This window comes from Balaenoptera ricei, chromosome 5, assembly GCF_028023285.1.
Source record: "Balaenoptera ricei isolate mBalRic1 chromosome 5, mBalRic1.hap2, whole genome shotgun sequence".
NCBI lineage: Eukaryota > Metazoa > Chordata > Mammalia > Artiodactyla > Balaenopteridae > Balaenoptera > Balaenoptera ricei.
This window is the reverse complement of record NC_082643.1, coordinates 67,003,172-67,030,115: the sequence shown is the minus strand read 5'-3', so window position 1 is coordinate 67,030,115 and position 26,944 is coordinate 67,003,172. Positions and strand designations below refer to the sequence as shown.

Genomic DNA, 26,944 nt, shown 5'->3' with positions numbered 1-26,944 from the left:
AAAGAAAGGAGGGAAAGAGACTTGTTGGAAGTGTCAGGAGAAAGCACGGGTGCTTTTTCTCTTGCCGATGACAGCAAAGTTCTTAATGGAAGATGATCCCAATCAATAGAGCCAGACAGCTGATTTATGTAACGGAATCAAGCTGAAATAGTGGTCTTCCTCTGCAGAGTGATGTGACAGGGGAAAAGGTTACTAGACTAGGGAGACCAGCGGACTCCACAAGTGTATCTGCTGGTGTTCATAAATATGTTCCTCATCCACAAACCACAGGAGAGCTCCAGAGAGCAGCCTCCTTGAGCCTGGATGCTGGAGAGTGACAGCGGAGCTGATGCCGCTGCTGTATTTTGGCTGCCGCCGCTGCTGCCACTGGGCAGATACCGCAGTGAGGGGTCTGACCGCGCTGAGTGCTCTCGGGAGCCTGGGTCTGGCTAGGAATGAGAAGTTGAAAGTAAGGGTTGGGAGGTGGGCAGGACTCACCGAGGAGCTGCAAACCAAAACAAGAAATCTAGGGAGCAGAAGGAGAGAAAGAGTGAGCTGGAGCCAAGACCTCAGGCCAAGTGGAACTGGAGGAAATGTCATCATTGGTAAAGGAGGACTTGGAGAAGAAACTGTTTAAGCCACTCTCACAGAATCTGTACGAGTTTATTGAAATAGAGTTCTCGGTCCAGGACAGGTATTACCTCTGTGTGTCAGGTAATCTGTTCTTTCTGTTATCATTTCAAAATGTAAATAACCCCAAGATGCTTGGGTGATAGAAGGACATTTTTGGGTGTTTATTTTCCTATGCAATAACAGCAGATGTATCTTCTTGTGATAGAACTTAACTATGCGAAGATTAAGAATTTGGATTCTACAGAATTTTTTTAAGTGCTAAAATGGAAGACAAAAAAATATTGTATTAAGAATATTTTGGTTAATTGTTCAGAAATGAAACTGGGTATGTGCTTTTGCTGATTTGATTATTTAGTCTCCAGTCTTTTATTTAATTCACTTGCATGGCATGCGATTTTCTTGTGTAAGAGCTTGTTTTAAAAAATTCAACGGAGAGCTCTCTATATATTTTAAAACATATTGGAGAACTGAGTTATACAGCTCTATTTCCAACAAATCTGGACAACTAGGGTTCTCTCTTTTCATGCTAGGAAAGAAAAAAAAAAAAGACCTTAGATTTTCTTCTGAGGCTTATTTAGACTTCCTGGTGGCTTATTTTGAAAAGAGAAATGATCTTTTAAAAATTCTTTCTCACAGTATGCTCACAGAAACAATATTTTAATGGTAGAAATTAGTTCATGAAGATGGAACTTTAAGGAAATGTTCTCTAAACTAATTAAAATATTTTCCCTCATATTTTAAAAATTCATGAAAATTGTCCAAATGTAGGAATACGCTTTTGCACTTAATTATGATTTACCTATCCTGTAATTTTTGTGCTGAATTTAGACAGAAATTCTTGTGCCATTATTGAATTTAATATACAGCATTTCCTTTTCCCAATCCATGCTTTTTAATAGTTTTCAGGGGCTTCGGAGGAAAGAGCTTAGAAACTCTAAGTTTTCATTGTAGACTTTGCTTTTTAAGGCACACAGTTCAGCATTTTCAGAAAATTTGTTATAATTCCTTTCCTGATAATTTGCTTAGAAGAACTTTCAAAAGTTGTCAAGAGGGGGTACTATAAGGGAAGTAGAACATCTTTAAAGAAAGTGCTAAGAACTCTTTAAAATTCTGTAATTCCTAATAAGTATACCAATATTTACTTAATAATAAGAATACTAACATTTATGTAATACGTTACCTAGCATATTTTGCCAAATAAATAAAAAGTGTAAGGCTTAGCATATCAGCAAGGTACAAAACTTAATCAGTCCGGGAAAAAGAAAGAAATCAAATGGAAAAAGGTCAAATGAAACAATTTTAGAAACTGTATTATATTCAAATGATCAGATCACTATATCTCAAAGTATCTTGACTTAATATATTAGAGAATATGCTTATTCCAACATTAAAATTTAATAATTTTATACCTATTATAATCCTACTTTATAAAGCTAATTACTCATCACATAGCATTAGTGTATACATGTTTTTTAAGAAACTTATAAAAAATAGAACAATCAATAATGCATATTTATTTACCAGGCATTATTTACATCTAATTTACCACATGTATCTTAACGCCCGCCTCCAACTATATAATTAACTTGTTCTATCTGGCATGAAAAAAAACCCAAAACACTCCTACAATTAAATTTTTGGAAAGGGATGTAATTTTTTTCCCAATATCCTCAAGTTCTGAGAAAGACACTGTGGGCTGGGGTCACCTGCTGTCTGTTTTCATAAATGACATGAATCCTTTTAACCAGGATTGGAACAACAAGGGGTTGGCATTGTTAACACGTGTGAAGGCAACCTCTTTAGGGTTCAATGTTTTCACCTGGACAATGACCACAGAAAGTAGGTGATCACTTTCATTAGTAAAATTCAATGATTCTGTCATGTTAGAAGCAAAGGAAAAACAAGGTTCTCTTAGATTTGAGAAAGAGAAGACAATATTGTGATATTCCAGGTAAAAGTTAACATTATAAGTCATGTTCACTCACCAACTTTATGACTCTTCTACATATGACATCCATCAACTTGAGAGCACTTTCCCCAAATGTGGCCTCTCTTTATGACCATTTCAAATGCAATTAGACGGAACAGTAATTTAAAATAAAGTCAGTGTGATGCTTGCTAGTCCTAAATCTTTGACTATGCTTTACTCAGAAAATCTCCATTGATAGGAATCAAGCAGGCCATATCTCAACTGTTGAGGCAGGTAACTCCAGGTTTTGAATGTTGGCCACCTTCTGGGAGTAGGGAGACGTATAGTTATGATTTCCTCTTTATATCCTACAATCCAGCAGTTCTAAATTTGTGAGAAACAAGTCTAGAGTAGTTAAATCCCATCATGCATTTCTCAAATTAAAGAAGATATGTTTAAATAAGTTAAACTTTCTATTTATCCAATCAGAGTCTGTCTTTTGCAGGGGTCTCACAACCAGATGATTGTGATTTACTGTTGCCTTGATAACTTACTTGGTCAATGTCAAAAAGCAGATGTCTTAAATTCTGTCTCCCTCTCTGAAGTTTGCTAGGATTTACATTGGGGATTTCCTGGCACCTCGGTCTCCTCCCACGTCAGGGTTTACATGGTCATTTCCCCTTGAAATTAGCTTCCCCTAGCCTAGAACATCATTATCCCTGGCTGTTAAAAGCAGCAACTTCTTAGGAAGGAGGGAGGAGCTCTATAAAGTACTGGAACAAGAAAGGGACAAGTCAGTTGTGCAGTGATGAGAATGCAAATGAGTTAAAAGAAATTCTGAAGGACTTGAAATCGCATGTAAAGTGATTATGGCTGATTGGATGGGAAGTAGCAGGGCATGGTGGAATGGACCTTGGAAGGCTAGAAGTCTGACACAGCTGATGTGAAACATGACTCTGCTTTGCCCACCTGCCAGCTGTGATATATGAGGCAATGCTCTGGCCTCGGTGTTGACCTCTCAACCAGAAATAATAACATTTACATCTACACATAGTGCTCTCCTCTTAAATCCTAACTAGAGGGAAAAAAATAATAAATTCTATTCCAAATAGGGCTAGAATTTTATTCCAAATTGGAAGGTGGGGTTATATTGTTAAAATTACAGAAAAGAATGTATCTATTGTGAAAACATATGCTGAAGTATTTATTTATACATAGTATATGCTGTAAATAAATATTTATAATAAAAATAAAATATACAGTAAACATATGGAAGTATGTATATTTCTATTTTATAAATAAAAATTGTATACATATTCTGATACAGATTGAAGTATTCACATATATTTAGAAAATATTCTCCATTCACAGGTAATTAATTTGAAAATAAATGGCATTTGCTAGAATTGTGAAGATAGTATGCATAAATTCTCCATACCTATTACATTTTGATGCCAAAAAACAACTTCTTCTCTGTGAACCGGAGAAATGAATAATTTTGTGAAATCATTTATACTGTTCACAATAAGAGTGTTAAATAAGAATAAGTTACAAGAAGAGGAAACAAAATACTAGAGACTGGGTGGCTTATAAACAACAAACATTTATTTCTCACAGCTCTGGAGGCTGGGAAGTCCAAGAACATGGTGCCTGCAGATTCGGTGTCTGGTGGGGATCTGCGTCCTCATAGACCACTTTTTCTCCCTCTAACTATGCAGGGTGGAAAGGGCAAGGGAGCTCTCTGGGGTCTTTTTATAGGGACACTAATCCCATTCATGAGGGCTCTGCCCTCATGACCTAATCACCTCTGAAAGACCCCACCTCCAACTACCATAATCTTGGGGGTTATGATTTCAACATAGGAATTGAGGGGAAGGAGGGACAAACATTAAATCTAGAGTACCCAGTATTGCTCCAAAATCGATGTGATTAAATATTTCTAGAAAAATTATTTGAAAGTTACTTTTTTGATGAAATCAGTAATAGCATTCTCAACAACCCCAAGACATCACCAACACATTGAAACATTTTCACTGAGGCTTCTTGTCTTTGATATCTCATGGTAGTTTTTCCCTATTACTTAATTTCAATGATGAAAACAATTATGTAACACTGGGATTGTAAAATGACAGTGGTTTATGTATTTAAAGTTTTTCTGTGCAGTTTACTCATGAGCTACTATTTTTCCTGTTCTGCCAAATTATATTGGTTCACTTGGCCAATCTTCTTTCCACTTAGCCTCATGAATAATAGTGACTATTTCACCGTGATAATAGAGGCAGTTATTAACAACAATGTTTACTTTGAAATTAAAAGTGAAGATAAGTTGTTAGCGTGAAGTTAAGATGGTTGTTCTGAAAATGTTAACTAAAATAGTGAAACTGGAGCAGGTTCATTCTGAAAGTCCCTGGGTCTATAGATATCACTAAATCATAATTAGATAGCGGCCCATCTGATGTTACGGAAACCAACTCTGTAACATTTTGACTATATAAACACATTTCTGTTTTAAGACAACGTGATGTTTCCACTTTGCCGCTGCATTAATGTGAATACGGCCATTTAATTTTAGCTGGCAGCAGAACTCAAGTATGGAACTTAGGGATTGGGTCCACTCCAGCCTGAGCAGACTTTGACTCTTGGCTAAAGACAGTTCTTGGAAGCTCTTGGCTACAGAGGAGACTATTTTGCCAAATTAAGGAGGTTGTACCGTCTCTGTGCTGCATCACTGTATCAAAAGGTTAACTTTTAAAGCATGCATTTTATTTTCTTAGTTTGTTATTAGTGGGACAGTGACCATTAATGTAAGAAAACTTGATGACTGGTAGATCCTACCTTCTTAACATCTCTTTCTTCATTCCCTCCCTCCCACCCATCCTTTACAGAACTGCCCAAGAAAACTTTCTAAAATGTAAAGCTCAGCCTGACCATTCACTTAACGTCCTTCAGCGACAACACTCTTTGCCCTCGTCAATGTCCCCACAAACAGAGCTTTCAGGATAATATTTGAATTCCTTAGCGTAGCATTCTAGACCATTCAGGAACCAGCTCCTGCCTACCCTGATTCCTACCACCTATTCACCCCTACCCTTCATGCCAGCAATACTAAATGCCTGTAAGGACTCAAAAGATTCCAGTATTTTACGCTTTTATCCACATGCTGTTCCAGAACTCCCTTTACCCCTTTCTTCATTCTGCTAACTCCCATGGTCCTTTACAACTCAGATAACCTCCTTCAAGAAGCTCTCTCTGACCCCTAGTAGGATGAAGATGTCCCTTCTCCACGTTCCTATAAGACCCTGTCCATGCCTCATTCACAGCACTTGATCGTGTATTTTCTCTCTGAAGCCCCACTCTCTGTAATCTCAGCAAGAGCAGGAATGGTGCCATAGGGGAATGCATTTTTTCAATGCCTAGCCCAGGGCTTTGTACAAAAGGGGCACTCAAATACTTATCAAATTAATGAAACAAATCAGTGGGTCTACAGCCAATTAGCTGGTTATCATAACATGTAGATGAGGCAGTGGAATTTGCTTCAAATGATATTTTTATACAGTATCCAGTTATTTCTCCCCATCCCCATCCTCTCCCACTTCCTAAGTCGCCAGTGAGACAGCTAGCCAGAACAAGAACATTATTATTTGGTTCTGAGGTAGAGCCTTTGTCTGGACAGACAATTACCTCCTAGTGGAAGGAACTGCCTCCAAAATCTTGTCCTTAGTAAGTATCACAGAATCAACCATGCTTCCACTTCAACACACCAGCCTAATGGCTTCTTTTCTCTTTTCCTTTCCTCTTCCCAAAGCTAACATCTAGACCAGTGGAAGTGGACCTTTTTTAGGGTTGGGGAAGTGTACACGGGCAGAAACCCACCAAATTTTGCACAGTTTCAGGAGACTCACAGTCTCTGAGCCAGTTTCCTTACCCAGGGTTAAGATCTTCCACACTGGGTCCCCTCCAGGACATGCCCCTCAGTCACTCCTTTTGTCCTCAAAATATGCAATCACTCCTCTTCCAAACTCTTGGAATATGTGATCTAAATCATAGCCTTTATTCTCTTATCTCTCTTTTTAAACCCTACGTAACATAAGAACTGGCGCATAGTACACACTCAGTATGGTTAGTCCATGAAGGAGCCCTCTACAAGCTGTTTTCTGCCCTCCCCATTCTAGAGAAACTGCCCTCAAGGAAGAAATCAATGATCTTCCCCAAGTCAGATTCAGTGCCAGGACTGAACAAAGTTACCCAACAAAGTAACTTCATGGGATTGTCTCCAACTCTTGAAATTCTCTGTCCTCTTGATTTCCGTAGCATTGCACTGTTGGGCTTGTCTCTTTTCTGATGGGCCCTTCTTAGACCTCTCTGCTGGCACCTTTTTTTTTCTCTACTCTGTTTCACCTCTTTCCTCTGCTCTTTTCCCTATAAACCTAGTTTTGGAAACCTGTTCACACAGAAAAATCCCAAGTCTGTATCTTCATTCCTAAACTATAAACTTCCATCATCTCCTTCTCTTCTGAGATAGTTTATGGAGCTCATCTGTATATCAAAGACTAAATTCACTATTCCGCCCAACCATGCTTATGTATTTGGTTTCCATCCAGTGTTGTGAATGCCTCATTTAAAATCTAACTTAGATTTACCACTTCTATTTCCATTGCCTACATCCTATGCCTAGATTCCAACAACAGCCTCAAAAACAAAACAAAACAAAAATGGAAACAATTACTATAAACCAGGCACTATCCTAAGTCATTTATATACTTTAATCTTTATACCCTATGGGTTTGTATCACTCTGATGTCCACTTTACAACATGAGAAAACTGAGGTTTAATCTCTCTAGAGATTAAATAATGAGATTACAGACCACACTGAAAGAAGTGGTGTCATGATTTGAATCCGGAATGTTTAATGCCAGAGCCCACTAAGACACACTGCCTCTTCTAGGGACCTCCAGTTCTTCTTTCTTTTCTTCTTCAATGTATCCTGGGCATCACTGACTCCAGAAAAATACTCCTTCAACAGGACACAGCTGTATTAGTCTCCTGCTCAAGGAGGAAAGAGACTTACTGAATATGTGTTACAGTATGAGCTTTCACTGAACTCCTGACATAGTGCCCTCTTCTTAGATTTGTCAACCTGCTCAGACTCCCTTCTCTGGGAGACTGAGCTCAGCTCCATCATGAAGTCTAAGCTCAACTGGTTGCCTTAATTTCAGTATCACCTGTACTTACAGAGGATACTCCCTCCACCAGTTCCAACTCTGGAGCCCTCAATGTCCAGGCCAGATTCCAATCCCTCCCATCAGAGGGGGGTTGAGACACCATGAGACCACAGTGGTTTCTGTCACTTTTCAAAACATTTTCACAACCTGGTTAACTTTGTTGTCCACCATATCCTAACACCAATCAATCTATACAATCCACTGTCTCTAATCCTACCTGGTGAAGTTCAGGGTCTATTGTCTACTCATTTTGTCATACTGTCCTTCACCTAGAAATGCCATCAGTATCATCCTTGCCTTTACTAATTTTAAAGCTCTATCTCCAATTCTGTTTCTTCCATAATTCTTTCCTTAACTATTCGAATCCTCTCCCTTCTTAGAACTTCTGTTGAACATATAGTCTGTTCCATATTGCTTATCTATCACTATGATTATATTGTAATATATTGTTTTAATCTTCTTAACTAGGAGGTCATGCCAAAGTGATGCTTTCCAGAACCAAAAGAGAGTCTTCCCCAAAGACAAATTCCAGTCTCATTCTTAGAAGACAGAACCAGCTTGTAACTCTCCAAGTGACATCATCCATCTTGAAAGTTTAAGATATTCAATTCCCACTGCCACCTCTTTATAATATACATGTATACCTTCATATTATATATTTTATGTGACACATGTGTGTTAGCCTTGTCTCTTCAACAAAACCATAAGTTTCCAGAGGGCAGGGACCATGTCTCATACTTGTACCCCCTGTGGCATTTGTAATAGTTCTGTCAGGCAAATAGTGGATACCCCATAAATACTCCCTTGGGAACTCATTGATAACTTTCAGTCCAGGAACTCTAACATCAAATGTTGATTCTTCTAATGTGTTCATATGAGACCAAACACAATGATTTTAAGACCAGGAAATTATTTCCCTCATGTTGTTCACATAAAATAAGCAATGATTTTCCCATATCTTTCAAAGTACAGTACTAAAGTTTTTTGTCTCGATGGCCCATTTTGAATACTAGGATTTTGGATACATACTACAGAGGATTAAAAATTTCAAACAATACCAAATAGGTCAGTAGTTGCTGTTTTGCAAGCACTCTTACATCAAAAATCTCACAGCAACTTTAAAAAAAAAAAGTGTGCACAAGTATTTGCATGGTCAGTCTTCAACAGTGGGTTGCTGTGTGAGCAGAACTGTTTACTTTCCTGACCTCATTTTCTTATATTGTCATAAATTAAAATTCCAACTTGTTCTGGTAAATACTTTGGCACTGACTGTATGCTCACACTAAGCCTCCTATTTCCTGCCCTGAGTTGAACTCTATCCTCCACCACAAAGCTCAGAGCTGAAAGCACAGAGCTCGGTGTTCTATCTGACAGACATTACCGTGGCTGTATGTGACCACAATTGCAGCAAAAATAAAGTTAACACACTGAGGAAATTTGAGGGCATACTCATGAAGCTTCAGATACCTCAGGGTTCATAACTGGGGTGCAGATACAATGTACGTTCAAGCTTATTATAGGAAAAGGAGATTCATAAATACTGAAAAGTATGATGATGAATAATTTATTATCTTCTAAGAGTCTATGTAAACGAAGTGTTTTTCTGTCCTACAGTGACCAAAAATGAAGAAGTAAAAATAGTTATGGTGAAACACTACAGAATAGGTTTAGATGAAAAATATGAAGTAACCAAAAAGTGGTCTTTGAACGATCTGCGGATGATCGATGGAAAAGAAGCAGATACAGTAAGTGTTATGTTTTGTAAGGGAGATGTGGGATCAATATGCTGGAGACCTTTATGGTTAATATCTTACTTCATATATTTTTGGCACGTACTGAGTGTTAAAATGACATATTATTCTTAAGTGGTACAGTTTAATCTACTGGGATGACCTACTGGTTTGTTTGTTCTGTTTTTATGAGTTTAAATTTGAATTTTGTCTATTAGATTTAAAGCATCTTTCCCAAGGTCTTCTTAACAGGTTAAACACAATCTTCCAGTCAGTTCTGAAACTTTAAATATCTGATGCTTCCACCACCACTCTCTCCCCAGCCCAGTTTCCTCTATAAGTTGTGGGGATTCCTTTCCTCATCTTCTTCAGATTTTACTGTCGGTTAGCTGCTTGATCCTCTGGAAGGATCAATAACCCTTGGAAATCCTACAACCTCCGTGTTGAAAGTGGGGAAAGGGCGTGTACTTTAATCTCTTGTATGACCACTTGAAAGTGGTTTTCCCAGTCTCTCCTTGAACTCTTCTACTGATGGAGAACTCATTACCACATGAGTAAATCCATTCTATTTCCAAATTAACATCTTTTATTTTTACATGTCCCACTTATGTTTAACTAAAATCTCCTTCACTATAACATCCACCCATCAGTCCTAGCTTCATCATTTGAAGCAACCAGAACAAACCCAACCCTCCTTTCACATAGCAGCCTTTCCAATGTTTGAAGACACTAATAAGGTTCCCTCAAGTTTTCTCTTTTCTGGGTTAAATGTAACCATTTCATTCTTTAAATAATGTTCATATGAAGATCAAATAAGATAATATGACAGGATTATACAAACACTAAGAGGTCATAGAGCTGTTGTTATTTTCTCCCATGACGTTGCTGCAACACCCTTCACTATGCAATTTCTTCTCCTCTGGAATGTTTCAGTTTTTCCAGAATTAAATACAATACTTTAGAATTAGCATGACCAGTTTGTATTTCCTTTGATCTGGATTCTTATTTCTAGTAAGCACTCAACTGAGACCTCAGGTCTTTTGGGCATGAATTGCCATTTAACCTGATCTGCCATACCTTCTACGTACATGGAATAAAATCCAGATAAAAGCCCTTGATGATCTGGCTTCTTTATATCTGGTCATTTCCCCTAAAACTTTATACAGCAAAAGTGCTTTAATACCCTCGGGGCTTAGAAAGCCCAGTCAGCTCCATCCCTCACCCCATTCTCAGATTCCCCATGGAGTAAAGTCGTACTCATGTCCCCCTGCCCTATAACCCCATTGCACAGTGGATGTAAATAATCCAACAATCTGCAACTGTTGGCTTACTCTGTCTCCCCTCTGGATAAAAAACTGTAACCATTCCTTTTCATCTTTTATTGTAGCCTTCTGCCTGGCAGTTATCAGGGACTCAATAAATATTTCTGTTATTGTTGGATGAATTAGAATTTAAGCTCATTTATTCTTAATCTGATTAAATGCCATATTCTTAGGTTGGCCTATTGTTCCTACCTATCAAATCTTCTAATATTTTGATTTTTAAATATTCACTATAGTATGATACAGATTTAATGTGCACAGCATTTAGGACTCCATTCAAGTCAATAGTAAAAATGATGAAGCAGGCAGGGCTAAGTGCATACCTCTAGGTAATCGATAGGTTATCATTACTACTACTATTATTACCACTACTAGTAGTACTGCTACCTGCTACCATCTCACACTCAGTAAACTCTTACCAGATGACAGGAACCACGAAAAGCTCTTTCCATATATAACTTCACATAAGTGTCACAAAAATCCCATGAATTAGATTCTATCATTACTCCTGATTTACAGATGAGGAAAATGAGACATAAAGAGATTAACTGACTTGCCTAAGGTCAAAAAACTACTCTAGAGATGGAACTAGACTTTACCTCCAAATCTATCAATTTGTCTTCATTGGACTGGTTGTTTATCATCTCTACAAATTTGTGTATTCAGTCATTCACTGAGAATTTATGGTATACCAGGCTCTGCTAGGCTCTGAGGATACAGTGGTAAGTTAGATGGACACAAGCTCTTAATTCTGCCACTTAATTCTGCCTTATTAATTATCTAGTCTGAATATCTAAATTTTTCCCTTAAGATCTTTACTGAAATCAATATGTTACCTGCTATTATCTTATCACCTAGGAATCCTATTTTTAAAATTTGGTGTGTTTGGCATGACTTCTTGGTGAAAGCATGCTGGATTTCATTGCTTTCTTTCCTAAGTAATCACATAGCATTTTTCTGACAATATATTCTACCTAAATGTTCAACACTTAGGAAATAGTTAAATATATTTTTTCATGTCAATATGCCGGAACATTACATGGTCATTAAAAGTCATGTTTCCAAAAGAATACCTCAGAACACAATTGTTCACCATTTAATAAGTTTTTTAAAAGTCAGCTGAATATAAAACTTTTCTATAATATTATCTTATTTTACATATTTAATTTATCATAGTATTGAAAATTGAAAGCTGAACCTTAAATTTTAATACAAAAAAATATGTATGTGGGTATGTAAATGTATATATGAAACTAATCAGTACTTTAACAATAATTATCTCTGTATCATAGGAGTACAAATTTTTAAAGTATTTTCTTCTATATGCTTTTAGGTATTTGCCAAAATTTCTATACTGCATTGAATTTTATCACAAGTCAGTGTCAAGTTCACTAATCTGTAGTTTCAAGAATTAATCATGCCCACCTCTTTTTTTGACCATTTTCTTATTTTTTTTCTCAAGTGCTCAAGTGAATGTACAATTTATTTAACATTCAAACTTCATTAAGATATGTGCAATATGGCAATTTTACTGGGGGTTTAACCTTATCTAGGATGATTGCTTGCTGGGGCTTAGCAACAGGGTCCAACTTAGCACTAATTAAATACTTTATTGAATAAATATAATACCAAACAAAATGCATTCAAATGCTTTCTAAAAAAAATCAATTTTAAAGGGCTTTCTAATCAGGCTAATGACAAACACAGTAAAGGTAGATATGCTAGTCTAACATAATTGGCTGATTTTATACAGCCAATTATACAGCACTTATATCTTTTAGTCTGCAAGTATATTATTAAATGATAGAGAACATCTAATACAACCATTTCTACAGAACTAGGAAATAAATTTCTAAGAAAGAAAGATTTTATAGACCCCATCTTTTATACCCACCCCAACAGTAATACCCCAAATATTACTAATGTCATAATTATTTTCTATAAGCTTGGTCAGTGCCCAGGATGTATTAATCAAGCCTGTCAGCTTAGATTCACTGGACGCAGCTAGCTCTGCTCTATTTTCTCCTCACCTTTCTGGCCTTTAATTCCATCTCTATGTTGTTAATTATTCCCTTTCCCATTTGAAGATTGTTATCTTTCATAGTGAACTAGATACAAAAGGGAAATTGAGTATTTCTATTTTTCTGATCACTTTAGAGCCTAAAATATTAAATTGCCAGAAGAAAACCTATAATATCCAAAGAGTAGTTCTTTTAAATATTTCTTTTCTGTGGATGAAGTAAAAATATCTCAGTTGTTCTGGGAATTACCACTTGCCCTCCCTCTTGTAATTGAATCCTCAGGAGTCAGCATTTATTATATTTTTCTCGATAGCAATGTTTTAAACAGAGCTATTTCAAGCCAAAAGTTGTCAACTTTAAAATGGAATGGAATTGAAATTGAAGTCAATTTATAAAGCAGAAATCAGAATGACTGGGGATTTGGAGACTGACGTGGTGCAACAGAAGAGAGAATGATGGAGCAGGAAATGGGGTTGGGCTGAGTGAGAGCTTAGTCCTTGTCTTGGCTCTGCCAATAACTACATGTGTGGCCTGGGCTTCACCCCTCTGGAAACTATTATTCACTATTACATTACATTATATTACATTATATTTAATCTACTATAAACAAGGGATTACTGAATGAACTATGAGATTCCTTTTTAGCTCTATCAAAAGAAAGAAAGAGAAAGGAAGGGGGAGACAGAGGGATAGAGGAAGGGAGGGAGGGCAGGAGGGAGGAAGGAAGGAAGGGACAGATGGACGAACTTGTATTCTATGTTCATGCCTGCTTAGGCTTCAATTATCAGGCTAATGGAAAAACTTAATCCTCTCCAAGTATCTCAAAAGAACAAAGGATATTTTCTACATGATAAGGAGTAAATGTTTCTGTGAGGAAACTACATAAGGAGTATGATTAGTATCTGGTGATGGAATGGGTGTGATTTCCTTTCATTGAGATTCTCTAAAGAACTGTCCTTCAATCTGCAATCATGACAGCTAGGAAACATTTTGCAAGGTGTGACTAGAGAACATTGTACTTAAAATCACATCACTCTTGTGCATTCTTTTTCTTAAAGTATTGTTTTGTTTTTTAAAAATTTTAATAGTGTAAAGCAAGGTGATATTAACACCAGTATCACAATCTTTGGGGACAGATTTGGGAAAAGGAACTATCATTCATTAAGCTCCATACTAGTATCACAGTTTAAATGATTAATCTCATGCAAACTTCATAGCAACCCTATCTAATAAGTGAAGGCCAAATATAATAAGTGCCCTGCCCATGGTTACATCAGAGTCAAAACAGTTGGCGAACTCCAAAACCCTTGTTCTTTTTCCTGTTTCCTCTAAGAATTTTCCTATTTGAAAAAGAAATTGCAAATACATAAGTTCTTTTATACAAACTTTACACACTGCATGGTAAGAAGTCATTAATACTTTTGTTTGGTCTGGTCTCTCTCTGCCTCTTTATCATTTAGGGCAATGTTTACCTCCACTTCTCTTTTTATAGGATGACTTCAGATCAGTTCAACACACATTTGTTGAGAACTTAGTAGTTGCTGTGGATACACAAAAGATAAATGACTGAAAACCTCTGCCCTCAAAGAGAGTTAGGAGTTAGGCAGATAATGAATGCGAAAGCATTTTGTAAACTGAAAAGCACTTTATAAATGCAAGGCATAGTTGTTACTGCTATTAGTAACAGTAGCAATGATTATTATTTTAACATGTAGGACCCAGATCAGGTTTGATGCCTACTTTTCCCTGAAACATCTCCACTAGAAGTATACAGCCTAGAGCAATCCAGTGAGTCAGTCTTTAGTAAATTGTCAGTTTCAGTCAAATGATTTAATGATCCTTGCTATTAACTTTAAAAGTAATTCCTTGCTATTAACTCCAAAGCCAGCAAGTTGGTGATCTGTTGTATGCCAAAGGCTGATTAGCCATTCTGTATTTCCCCCTTCTACCATTGAAATAGCACAACGGACGACCTCCTAGTAGAGAAAAGGAGAAACCTTTTCTCTCCTGTGGAAATCTATAATTGGGTTTATTCTTTTCTTCCATCCCCATCCATCCTCTCAAATTCACTACCCTGGGAAGACTTGGTAACTGCACATTTTGACACATTTATTTGCATAATTGAAAAATCACAGATGCTTCAAAAATAATCTTTCTTATTGTTGTTCTTTTTAGAAGCAACATGTTTGAAACAAGTAGTTTTGGAAAGCTCATTTGTAGATTTTGGGAAAACGTTTGATACTGATACTTTACAATCAATACAACAATCAATATGAGAGAATCCAGGAAGTCTAGCTACTTTCCTGGCTATAAACAAAATCATGTCTCTCTTTTTCTTCTAGGACAATCCATTTTTTGATCTGCACTTCAAGAAAGTGTACAGTTTGGAAGCATATAGTTGTGCTTCCAAATATGCCTTTGTTCGAACTGTAAACAAGCTGAATCATGCATACCTTAAGAAGGACTTACGGATCGTGAACTTTGATTCTACTTACCTTAATGATGATTCCATTTGGTCCTCCAACAACAAGGATTGCTTGGTCCTTATGAGAATATGCTTTTATGCTTTCAATCTAGTGTGCTTGTCCCTGTGTCCCTTGCCACTCTGAATATGTATACCATGTTCCTTCATCAGTGTTCTATGAAAATGGTTCCCTAAGTAAATATTGATACTCATGATTTTGTTTTTTCCCTTTATCAGTGACTACTATTTATATGAAAATAAACTGATGCTTTGTGAATTGCAGTGAAATGTGTTTCGATGCATTCATTCAACATTCTGGACTTTTGCCTATGTGTTCTTTGGTAACTTTGGAAGGAGTTGGATGGTTTTGCCTAAACTAGTATTCTACTAAGGGGTATCAAAAATTATCTTGAAAGGCCTAAATAAGTGGAAATACGTCCTGTTTTCACGGACAGGAAGATTTAATATTGTCAAGATGTCAGTACTACCCAAAGTGATCTGCAGATCAATATAATCCCTATCAAAATTCCAATGGCTTTTTTTGTAGGAATGGAAAAGTCAATAGTCAAATTCATATGGAGCTGCAAGGGACCCCACATAGACAAACAATCTTGAAAAAGAAGTACAAAGTTGGAGGACTCACACCTCCCAATTTCAAAACTTACTACAAAGGTATAGTGATCAAAGCAGTATAGTACTGGCATAAAGATAGACATACAGACGAATGGAATAGAATTGAGAGTTCAGAAATAAACTCATACATCTATGGTCAACTGATTTTTGGAAAGGATGCCAAGTTCATTCAAAGGAGAAAAAATAATCTCTTCAACAGATAGTGCTGGGACAACTGGATATCTACATGCAAAATAAAGAAATTGAACCCCTTTCTTACAGCATACACAAATATCCTTAAAATGGATTAAAGATGTGAATGTAAAACCTGAGAGCATTAAACTCCTAGAAGAAAACATAGGGGTAAATCTTCAGGACCTTAGATTTGGCAATAGATTTTTATGACATCAAAAGGAAGAGCAACAAAAGAAAAATTAGATAAATTGGACTTCAACAGAGTTACTTTTGCATCAAAGAACATTATCAAGAAAGTGAAAAACAAACCTACAGAATGAAAGAAAACATTTGCAAATTGTATATCTGATAAGGGTTTAATGTAAAAAACTCCTACAACTCAGTAACAAAAAGACAAACACCTAATTCAAAGATAGACAAGAAACTTGAATAGACATCTCTGCAAAGTATACAATAAGCACAAGAAAAGAAACTCAGCAGCATGAGTCATTAGGGAAATGCAAATCAAAACCAAAATGTATCCCCCTTCACACCTACCAGGATGGCTATTTTTTAAAAACACAGAAAACAAGAAGTGTTGGCAAAGATGTGGAGAAATTGAAACCCTCATACATTGCTTATGGGAATGTAAAATGGTATAGCCATGGTGGAAAACAGTTTGACTTGTCCTCAAAAAGTTAAACACAGAATTACCAAACAACCCAGCAATTTCACTCCTAGGTATATACCCAGAGGAATTGAAAGCAAGGAGTTGAATAGATGTTTGTACACCAATATTCATTGCAGCATTATTCCCAGCAGCCGAAAGATGGAAACAATGCAAGTGTCCATCAACAGAAGAATGGATATACAAAATGTGATATATCCATACAGTGGAATATTATTCTGCCATAAAAAGCAATGAAGTTCTGATACATGCTACAACATGGATGAACATCGAAAATACGTGAAGTAAAATAAACCAGACACAAAAGGACAAATATTGTATGCTTTCGCTTATATGAAATATATACACTAGGCAAAATCAGAGACAGAAAGTAGATTAGCTATTACCAGGGGCTGGGAGGAAGAAAAAATGGGGAGTTATTACTGAATGGTTATAGAGTTTCTGTTTGGGGTGATGAAAAAGTTTTGGAAATAGATGGTGGTGATGGTTGCACAACACTGTGAATGTAATTAATGCTGCTGAATTATACATTTTTAAATGGTTAAAATGGCAAATTTAATGTTATATATATTATACCATAAATTTTTAAAATAATGTAATATGTTAAAAATAATTGAATTGTACACTTTAAATTGGTGAATTGCATGGTGTGTGAATTATACATCAATAAAAATGTTAAAAAGAAAAAAAGGACTACTTTAAATCTACTAGAAGAAAACATGGGTGAATTTTTTTATAAACTGAGAGTGGGGAAAACTCCTAGCTATCACTCAAATCTAGAAACAATGAAGAAAAATGATTAATTTAACTACATCAATATAAGAAGCCTTTGCATGAAAAGAAAAACTATATTCAATCAAACGACAAATGACAAACTGGAAAAAGTGCAAGCTATGTAGCAATACACTTATATCTTTCATATACAGATTGCTCCTAAAACTGAAGAGTTAAAAAAACTAACTACAATTTGCTGAAAAATTAGTAAAAGATACATACATAGAAAAAGAATTGCAAATGACACTTAAACATATGATAAGATGCTTAACCTTGCCCATAATAGGAGAAATACAAATTAAATATACAGTGTGATCCTGTTTCTCACCTCTCTATTGGAAAAAATTCAAAACTTTGACAATATTCAATCGGGAATGGGAAAACAGTTCCCCTCATTCACGGCTGTTGGAAATGCAAGAGAGTACAAATCTGATAGGAGAGGAATTTGAGAATATCTTGCAGAACTACGTATGCATTTATTCTTTGATATGGAAATTTTATTTTATTTCTATGACTCAAAGGTATCCCAAAGGTACTTTGGCAAAGATACAGAATGACAAATGCATAAAGCATGTGACATTGTTTGCAAGAGAGAAATATTTCAAATAGTCCGAATATCCATCTTTAGAGGAAGAGGTCTGATTGGAGGTCATTGGCATGGCGGAGGTGTTGGCGGGCTAACAAGAACCCGAGCATACTAGGTGATTGGTTAAAGGTATGTATATGGCTTTCTCTATAGTTGGTCCTAAGTCAGAAGTGGGGGCCAAAATTAGGGAAGCTGGATTATTAATCAAGCCCTGGTCGTTTGGGGCCCATTACTACAGGGGCTATTATTAGGCTTTCTAGATTGATTGCTACAGATAGTAGTTTGACTTCCTGGACTGGTTACTGAACATACTAGTTTGGCTTCCTCAGCTGGCTGCTGCAGGTGGTGGGGCAGAGTTCTATTTTTATATATAATCTGGCCATTGTCTATTTGTATATTCAGAAATATCTTGTTTATGGTGGTGGTTACATGACTGTATACACTTGTCAAAATCCATCGAACCTAAAAGCATATCCAGAAGCTTAATTGTTAGTAATATTGGTAGTGTTATTTTTACAGTATCATAGGAGTGTGAGTATTGTAAGATTAAACACATGTTATCACGTTCATGTCATTAGAAACCGAGATTTTTAAGCTTAACAGAGGGAATATACAAGTAAAAAATCAAAGAAATTAAAGTCTGGTAACAGTAAATTTAACTGGAAATGGTAATATAAACTTATGAATATAAACTCCTCTTTTTTTTAAAAAAAAATGCATGCATTTTCTAGGTTTGTCTACTGAAACCGTGAAGCAAAGACATCATGAGGCATGAGCATCTTAGCATGCAAGAGTGTTCTGCAAATACCATCTCCCACTGAAAAGACTGGAGACTATTTAAAGAAATTACTGATTCCAGGTCTGGGACAGAAAATGTACAAGATGAACATGGGACATCTTGATGTACCAGGAAGAAAGGAAGCTATCAAAGTCAACTGGGGTCAGTCCAAGGACACAGGAGCCAACTTGAAGTAGCTCCCACTGGCCTAAGACAAGACAATTTGAGCATAACAGGAAAATGACTATACTAGAATGAAGCACAGCAGATATACTTAAGTTCATGAATTTACAGTACTAACAAAAATATATCATTTGTTGTCATTGAAATATCTGAAAATAGACAAGTAAAGGATAGACTCAAGCATGTATCTTGCCATTCCCGTAGGAACTGTATTTCAGGTGACACATGATAAGGGGAACTTTTAAAGAAGAATTCCAAATAGTGAGTGCTGTAGGAATGATAGAACTAGAAAATTACCATTTTTCAATCTCTAATGAAATAATGGATTTAGGCAAAAATTATCAATGAATGTTAAAAACCATTAGGTGAAAGGTTATGGGGAACTTTATAATGGAGGGAGCAGGCTGACTCTACCCGAACCCAATGAGCAATCTTAGTATCACCAAAAGTGGGTCAGCCAGCCTGAAGTGCTCATGATGCGATGTGGTAAGAAGTACATAAGCACCATCAATGAAGGAGTCCTATCTAAAAGATGAATGTGAATCTAATCAGTCTTCTAGGTTTAGTTACTGAGTTTTAAGAAATATGGGAAATGAAGGAATAAGCTAAATGGCATGCAAATACAGAATGTGACATTCTATAGCACCAATGACTCAGTTTCTCTACAAATCAATTTTTTTAAGTGTGTTGGGGGAAGGGGTAGGAAAACTGTTTATTATTATCTTATTTCTTAATATAAAAGAGACAAGAAATATAACATCCAAATATAGCATGTTGGAGGCTATCCAGGGACCTGGTGTGGACCCTGATTTGAATATCCCACGTATAAAAAGACTGAAACAGGGAAATTTGAATTTGGAGGGTATTAGATAGTAAGGAACAATGGTTAATTTTCTTAAATGTTACAAGGCTGTGATGAGTATGTTTTATAAAAGTCTTTATAAATTAGACAAGACAGTTAGATACTAGGATATTTACTGGTGATATGGCATGAAGTGGGGATTTATTGTCCAATGTTTCAGGAATTAAAAATGGAGAACAATGTAAAATAGGATTGTTATAGCCATTATTGAAACTGGGTGATGAATCCATTGGAGTTTATTATACGAGTCTCTCCACTTTTGTGTATGTTTTTAATTTTTCATAATAAGACATTTTTAAATACTTACATCTATCATTCTGAAGCAAAGGTTGAAGATCATTTTGAAATACCATTCTCTTATAAAAGGAGGCAGAGTTACTTGAGAATGGCTGGAGCAAGGAAAATACTAGATGAGCCCAGAACATCTAGGTGCCAGAGGATAAGAAAGTGCTCAAAAAAAAAAGAAAGAAAGAAAGAAAGAAGGAGGGCTTCCCTGGTGGTGCAGTGGTTGAGAATCTGCCTGCCAATGCAGGGGACACGGGTTCGAGCCCTGGTCTGGGAAGATCCCACATGCCACGGAGCAACTGGGCCCGTGAGCCACAATTACTGAGCCTGCGCGTCTGGAGCCTTTGCTCCGCAACAAGAAAGGCCGCGATAGTGAGAGGCCCGCGCACCGCGATGAAGAGTGGCCCCCGCTTGCCACAACTAGAGAAAGCCCTCACAGAGAAACGAAGACCCAACACAGCCATAAAAAAAAAAAAAAAAAATTCTTAAAAAAAAAAAAGAAAGAAAGAAAAGAAAAAAAAAGAATGAGAGCAAAAATACACAGGAGAGAACTTTAAATAGTTCCCAATGACCAGCACTGGAACAATTTGAACAACAAAACAAGAATAAAGTAAATATCTGAGTCCATACTGACAAAAATGAATGAATGAGGAAAGAAGGGATAATTCTTCCTTATGGTATAATTCCAAATAAGAGAAGTAGAAGGAATGAGGAAAACTAGTAAGTGTAGAAAAATGAGAGAAATAGAGAGTCACCATCAAAACACCATAGTAATAATTGCTGCAGGTAAGATCAATAAATGTGTGTTAAATTAGTGACTGAAAGTTTAAGGAGAAATAGAACATTTTCATAGCCTCAAAATATCCTTTTATTCAAGAAAGGCACATCACCTCTGTGCCAATCTTCCCCCAAATCCAAAACTTTGTCTAATTGTGAGAAAACATCAGACAAATCCAAATTGAGGGACATTCTGTAAGTTACTACTCTTGAAACATAACAAAATGGCTGTTGTAACAAAATGAAAAGGCAACCTAGTGAATGGTAGAAAACATTTGCAAATCTTAGATCTGATAAGGGGCTAATATCCAAAATACATAAAGAACTCATACACTTCAAGAGCAAAAAACTAAGCAATCCAATTAAAAAATGGGCAAAAGATCTGAATAGACATTTTTCCAAGGAAGACATTCAGATGGCCAACAGGCACATAAAAAGGTGCTCAACATCGTTAATCATCAGGGAAATGCAAATCAAAACCACAGTGAGATATCACCTCCCACCATTTAAAATGGCCACTACCAAAAAGACAAGAAATAGCAAGTGTTGGTGAGGATGTGGAGAAAAGGAAACTCTCATGCACTGTTGGTAGGAATGTAAATTGGTGCAAACAGTATGGAGGTTCCTCAAAAAACTAAAAATATAACTAACATATGATCCAGCAATTCCACTTCTGGGTATTTTTAAATACCCAGAAAATGAAAACACTAACTCGAAGAGATATATATACCCCATATGTTCACTGCAGCATTATTTATGATAGTCAAGATATGGAAACAACCATAGATAGATGAATGGATAAAGAAAATGTGACATACATGCACACATACCACACACACACACACACACACACACACACACACATACAGTGGAATATTATTCAGCCATAAAAAAAGAGTGAAATCTAGCCATTTGCTACAACATGGATGGATCTTGAGGACATTATACTAAGTGAAATAGGTCAGACAGTGAAAGATAAATACCAGATGATCTCTCTTATATGTGGAATCTTAAAAAAAGGAAGAAAGAAAAAAGCTCATAGATACAGAGAACAGACTGGTGGTTGCCAGGGGCAGTGGTGGGAGAAATGGGTGAAGGCGGTCAAAGGTAAAAAGAAAAAATAATTACAATAAAGTAAATAAAAATGAAAAAACAATAAGGTCAGCTTTCTGAGCCAGGCAAAGGGAAGGAAAGTAAAGGAAACAAAAGTATAAGGTGTGTATATTTGTATAACTTCCTGACTTAATTGACTTTTTTCAATTATCTGGCCAGAGCTGTGAGGAAAGAATCTATTCCAGGCACCTCTCTCTCTACAAGATGGTTTGTAATGGCCATTTTCTCCTAGGGTCTTCACATGATCTTCCCTCTGTGCATGTATCTGTGTCCAAATTTCCTCTTTTTATGAGGAAGAGTCATATTGCAAAGAGTCATATTGCATTAGAGCCCACTTTAATGATCTCATTTTAATTACCTCTCTGAAGACCTTATGTCCAAGTAAGGTCATATTCTGAGATACTGGGGATTAGGACTTCAAAACATGAATTGGGGAAGGCGAGGAGTGGGGTGTAACAATTCAATCCATAACACTGAGAAACAGATTGGAGGACACCTAAGGGGACATGACAACTAAATGCAATGTGGGGTCCTGGATTGGAGCCTACAACAGAAAAAGGATATTGGTAGAGAAACTTTAGAAATCTGAATAAGATCTGTAATTTACTTAGTGATATTATACTAAAGTTAATTTCTTAGTTTTGATAATTTGACTATGGTTATGCAAGATGTTAGCTTTGGGAAAAGCTGGGCCAAGAGTGTATCGGAGCTCTCTCTACTATATTTGCAATTGCTCTGTAAGATTAAATTTTTTTAAAAAAATAAGACCTATTTGAGTTGATTTCTATGAAGCAGCTAAAAGATGAAAAAGGCCATCGTATACAGATAGTATCAAATTGTGGAAAAATGAGTTAGCTGCATCTCCCTCCCTGAAACCAAGTCGCTGCTTTATCTAGTTATGCTGAAAATGGGAAATGCCCTATAGTTAGGACAACAGGTAAAAATACCTTTTATCAAAGCAGGCAGTTCAAATGAGGATATGCTTGAAAAATCTCATATGTCCTATGCCAAGTCTCACTTTGCCCTCTCGAACTAATAAAAAACTATCCATATAGCTCACGTGTTTGCTTCTCAGGTAAAAAGTTCAGAATGTGGTCAACAAAAGTGACCGCATCCCATATTGGAGTGATGTCTTTAAAGAGAGAATAAAGATAGTGTCTTATTTATGTTTGGATTGTACACTGGAGGCACTCAAGATATGTGTATTTGCTTTCTTAACATGTAAGCCTTGCAAAGGAAATCTGACTTTTTAGGTACTTACTGAAAATCGGATCACATTAGCATTATGTTATGCTTCTTCTCTCTCTTACCTTTGCCTTCTCTGTGTTCTTTTTTCCCACTACTCTTTTAAAGTTTAATTTATGTGTAAGCCACAATGTCTTTAATTCTCTAGACTCTGTCGTATATTTTTTCTTTTACTCCTTTTTTACCTAAGCCACTGCAATCAGTTTGAAACTCCTAGTGCCTAGTAGCCAAGACTAGCAGGATCACCCATATAGTCATTCAGGTTGTACACCACACAAGAGGGTCATATCTAAAGGAGAATTATCCCTATCATTGACAAAAATTAATTGAGATGACATAGGCTCTAGGCATGCGGGCTTCAGTAGTTGTAGCATGCGGGCTCAGTAGTTGTGGCTCGCGGGCTCTAGGGCACAAGGGCTTCAGTAGTTGTGGTGCACAAGCTCGGTAGTTGTGGCTTGCGGGCTCTAGAGCGCAGGCTCAGTAGCTGTGGCACACAGGCCCAGTTGCTCCACAGCATGTGGGATCTTCCTGGACCAGGGCTCGAACCCGTGTCCCCTGCATTTGCAGACGGACTCTCAACCATTGTGCCACCAGGGAATTTGCAGGTGAAATCTACAATTTCAGGCCACTCTGTTGAGTTGTGGAATGGTTGGGGCAAGCTCCCTCCTTCATAAACTCCCATCTGCACTCATAGAGAGTACCAGTGAACTGGCACACACTCTAGCAATTGTCCACACTCCCACTTGACTACATTCTGAGCATCTCTTTGTATCAGCTGGCTATTTTCACAATAATGCCATATAACAAGCAACTCTAAGTTGGAGTGGCTTATAAACAACAAGCATTTAGCTCTAGCTCATATATCTTTAGGTTTGCTGGAATATGGCTGATGTAGGCTAGGCTGGGCTAGACTGGGCTGGGTTGGGCACCAAGCTTCAGGTTGAATTCAGGTTTACTCCACATCTCTTTGTGGTATATAAATATATATATATATATATATATATATATATATATATATATATATACACACACACACACATACATATACAGTATATATGTGTACACATATATATATACAATAGAATATTAGCCATAAAACAGAATGAAATATTGCCATTTGCAGCAACATAGATGGACCTTGAGAATATTATACTAAGTAAAGTAAGTCAGACAGAGAAAGACAAACATTATATCATTTGTATGTGGAATCTAAAAAATAGTACAAATGAATCTATGTAATCAAAAATCAAAAACAGACTCACAGACATAGGAAACAAATTTATGGTTACCAAAGGGGAAAGGGAGCAGGGGAGGAATAAATTAGGAGTACAGGATTAACAGAAACAAACTACTATATATAAAATAAATAAGCAACAAGGATTTACTGCATAGCACAGGGAGCTATACTCAATATATTGTAATAAACTATAATGGAAAATTATATATATATCTGAAAAAAAGTACACTGCCTGCCCCAATAGAGGTCTTATAAATATAAATTTGTTTTGTTTTCTAAACAAAAGAGATTTTGTTTAGAAGACCAGATTTTTTTTTGTAACAGAGACCTACATTTTAAAGGCATTACTTTGATAGTTGCCATACTTCTCATTTGCAAATGGTACATTTTTTTTTTATCCTTAAGCAAGTAGCAAATAAGTGTATGATCCTGAAAGTCCATTGACTTGTTACCCTGGAAGTCTGGTTGTGGGAGAAGATTGAAAACTTCCAATTTAGTGGTAAGTAGAGGCAAGTCCTGATAAAGGAGAACTGCTGGGACACTTTGGCTACTTGTTTCCACATTCTATAAGAGTAGCTTATTCATGAGCTGAGAGCAACCATTTTCACCTTCTAGGGGAAATTTGAGCCAAGAAATTATGAATTCATTACTTCCCTGATACTGTAGGGGTACTTAAAAAAAACAAATTTTTAAATCTTATCTAATATATTTTAATCATCTAAATCTCTATCCCAAAAATCCTATTTAAAGAAAACTTCACTACAAGTAGAATAGTGATTGTCAGGGACTGGGAGAGGGGAAATGAGGAGTTATTGTTTAATGAGTTTCAGTTTTGCAAGATGAAAAGAGTCATGGAGATGGATGGTGGTGATGGTTGCACAACAATATGAATGTACTTAATGCCACTGAACTGTACACTTAAAAATAGTTAAGATGGTACATTTTATATTACATGTACTTTAACACAATTTTTTAAGTTAAAAAAATAATTGAAAATGTAAAGAAAATGAACAATCCACTGTGCTTTCAAATTTCCCACCCTTAAACAAATAACAAGACAACCTAAAAACCATAAACTATCCCCAAAATTAACATTGCTGAGAATGTTAAGCCAAATAGAAATACCTGTACTGTAATTCTCCACCAATGCAAATATTGACAAGCCCCATTTATGTTTCGTTGTCAAGAAAACATAAAATAAATTTTGTAGACACCCACAGCTTTCAGAAAGAAATCTTTTATTTCAACCATGCTGATGGAAATTGTTCCAGGTAAACTAACTTTTTAGTGATGGCTAGCTAGTCTTAATATCAAGTTTTTGTAAGTTGTTCTAACATAACCATTTCAGACTGAACAGCTTAGAGCAGATCACTTTTATTGAATTTCTCCTAACAATCATGCTTTTCTATTTCATGGTTTGACTATCCCTTTTTTGCTACCAACTTTAAATATTTTGCCTGAAGAGTCTGTGGAAAAATAGGTAACAAGCTTATTATAGAAGTCCCAGAGTTTATACACAATTCTAGGGAAAAAAACAGTCTTGAGGACTCTCGTAGAAAGCCCTTGACCCTCAAGGGCCTTCATTAATGGTAAAAATTAATGATCTACACTACCTGTCACTAAGTAACAATGGCAACAGCAAAACCTTATCTTTGTACAGTTTAAGTGCCACTTACCAGAAAGTTACTTACTGACTGCTGTTTAAACACTTATGACTTAGTATATGTGACAATATATCGTCCCACTGAATTTTATCCATACAAATGGTAAACAATTTAATAACTCTTTGGGACAAAGAAAGGATATAAGTTTAAAGCAGTTAGAATAGTTAACATTAAATCTGATTTTCCGTAAAAATGAACACAGTCAGGGACTTCCCTGGTGACCCAGTGGTTGGGAATTCGCCTGCCAATGCAGGGGACACAGGTTCGAGCCCTGATCTGGGAAGATCCCACATGCTGCAGAGCAACGAAGCCCATGCACCACAACTACTGAGCCTGCACTCTAGAGCCCATAAGCCACAACTACTGAGCCCGAGCGCCTAGAGCCCGTGCTCTGCAGCAAGAGAAGCCACCGCAATGAGAAGCCCACACACCGCAATGAAGAGTAGCCCCCGCTTGCTGCAACTAGAGAAAGCCTCCGCAGCACCAAAGACCCAGCGCAGCCAAAAATAAATAAATAAAAAATAAACAAATTTATTTTAAAAAATGAACACAGTCAAGCCATTAATATTTATCTTGATTTGCTTACACTTCTAGGGTGCAGGTCTAGGCTTGCCAACAGCATTGCTCCTGAATTCCCCAAGTACAAAGAGGAGAAAAAGATTGTGTCCAAGGCTTGACATGAGTG

The 26,944-nt window shown here is 36.6% G+C and overlaps 1 protein-coding gene across 1 annotated transcript; it reads left to right on the top strand.

Annotated features, from left to right (window-relative positions):
- The first annotated feature begins 572 nt into the window (after window positions 1–572).
- Window positions 573–15,426, top strand: EXOC1L (exocyst complex component 1 like). Its single transcript, XM_059924090.1, has 3 exons — window positions 573–693; window positions 9,359–9,489; window positions 15,160–15,426. Exons 1-3 carry the CDS (start codon window positions 573–575, stop codon window positions 15,424–15,426), a joined length of 519 nt encoding a protein of 172 aa, XP_059780073.1.
- The last annotated feature ends 11,518 nt before the right edge of the window (window positions 15,427–26,944 follow it).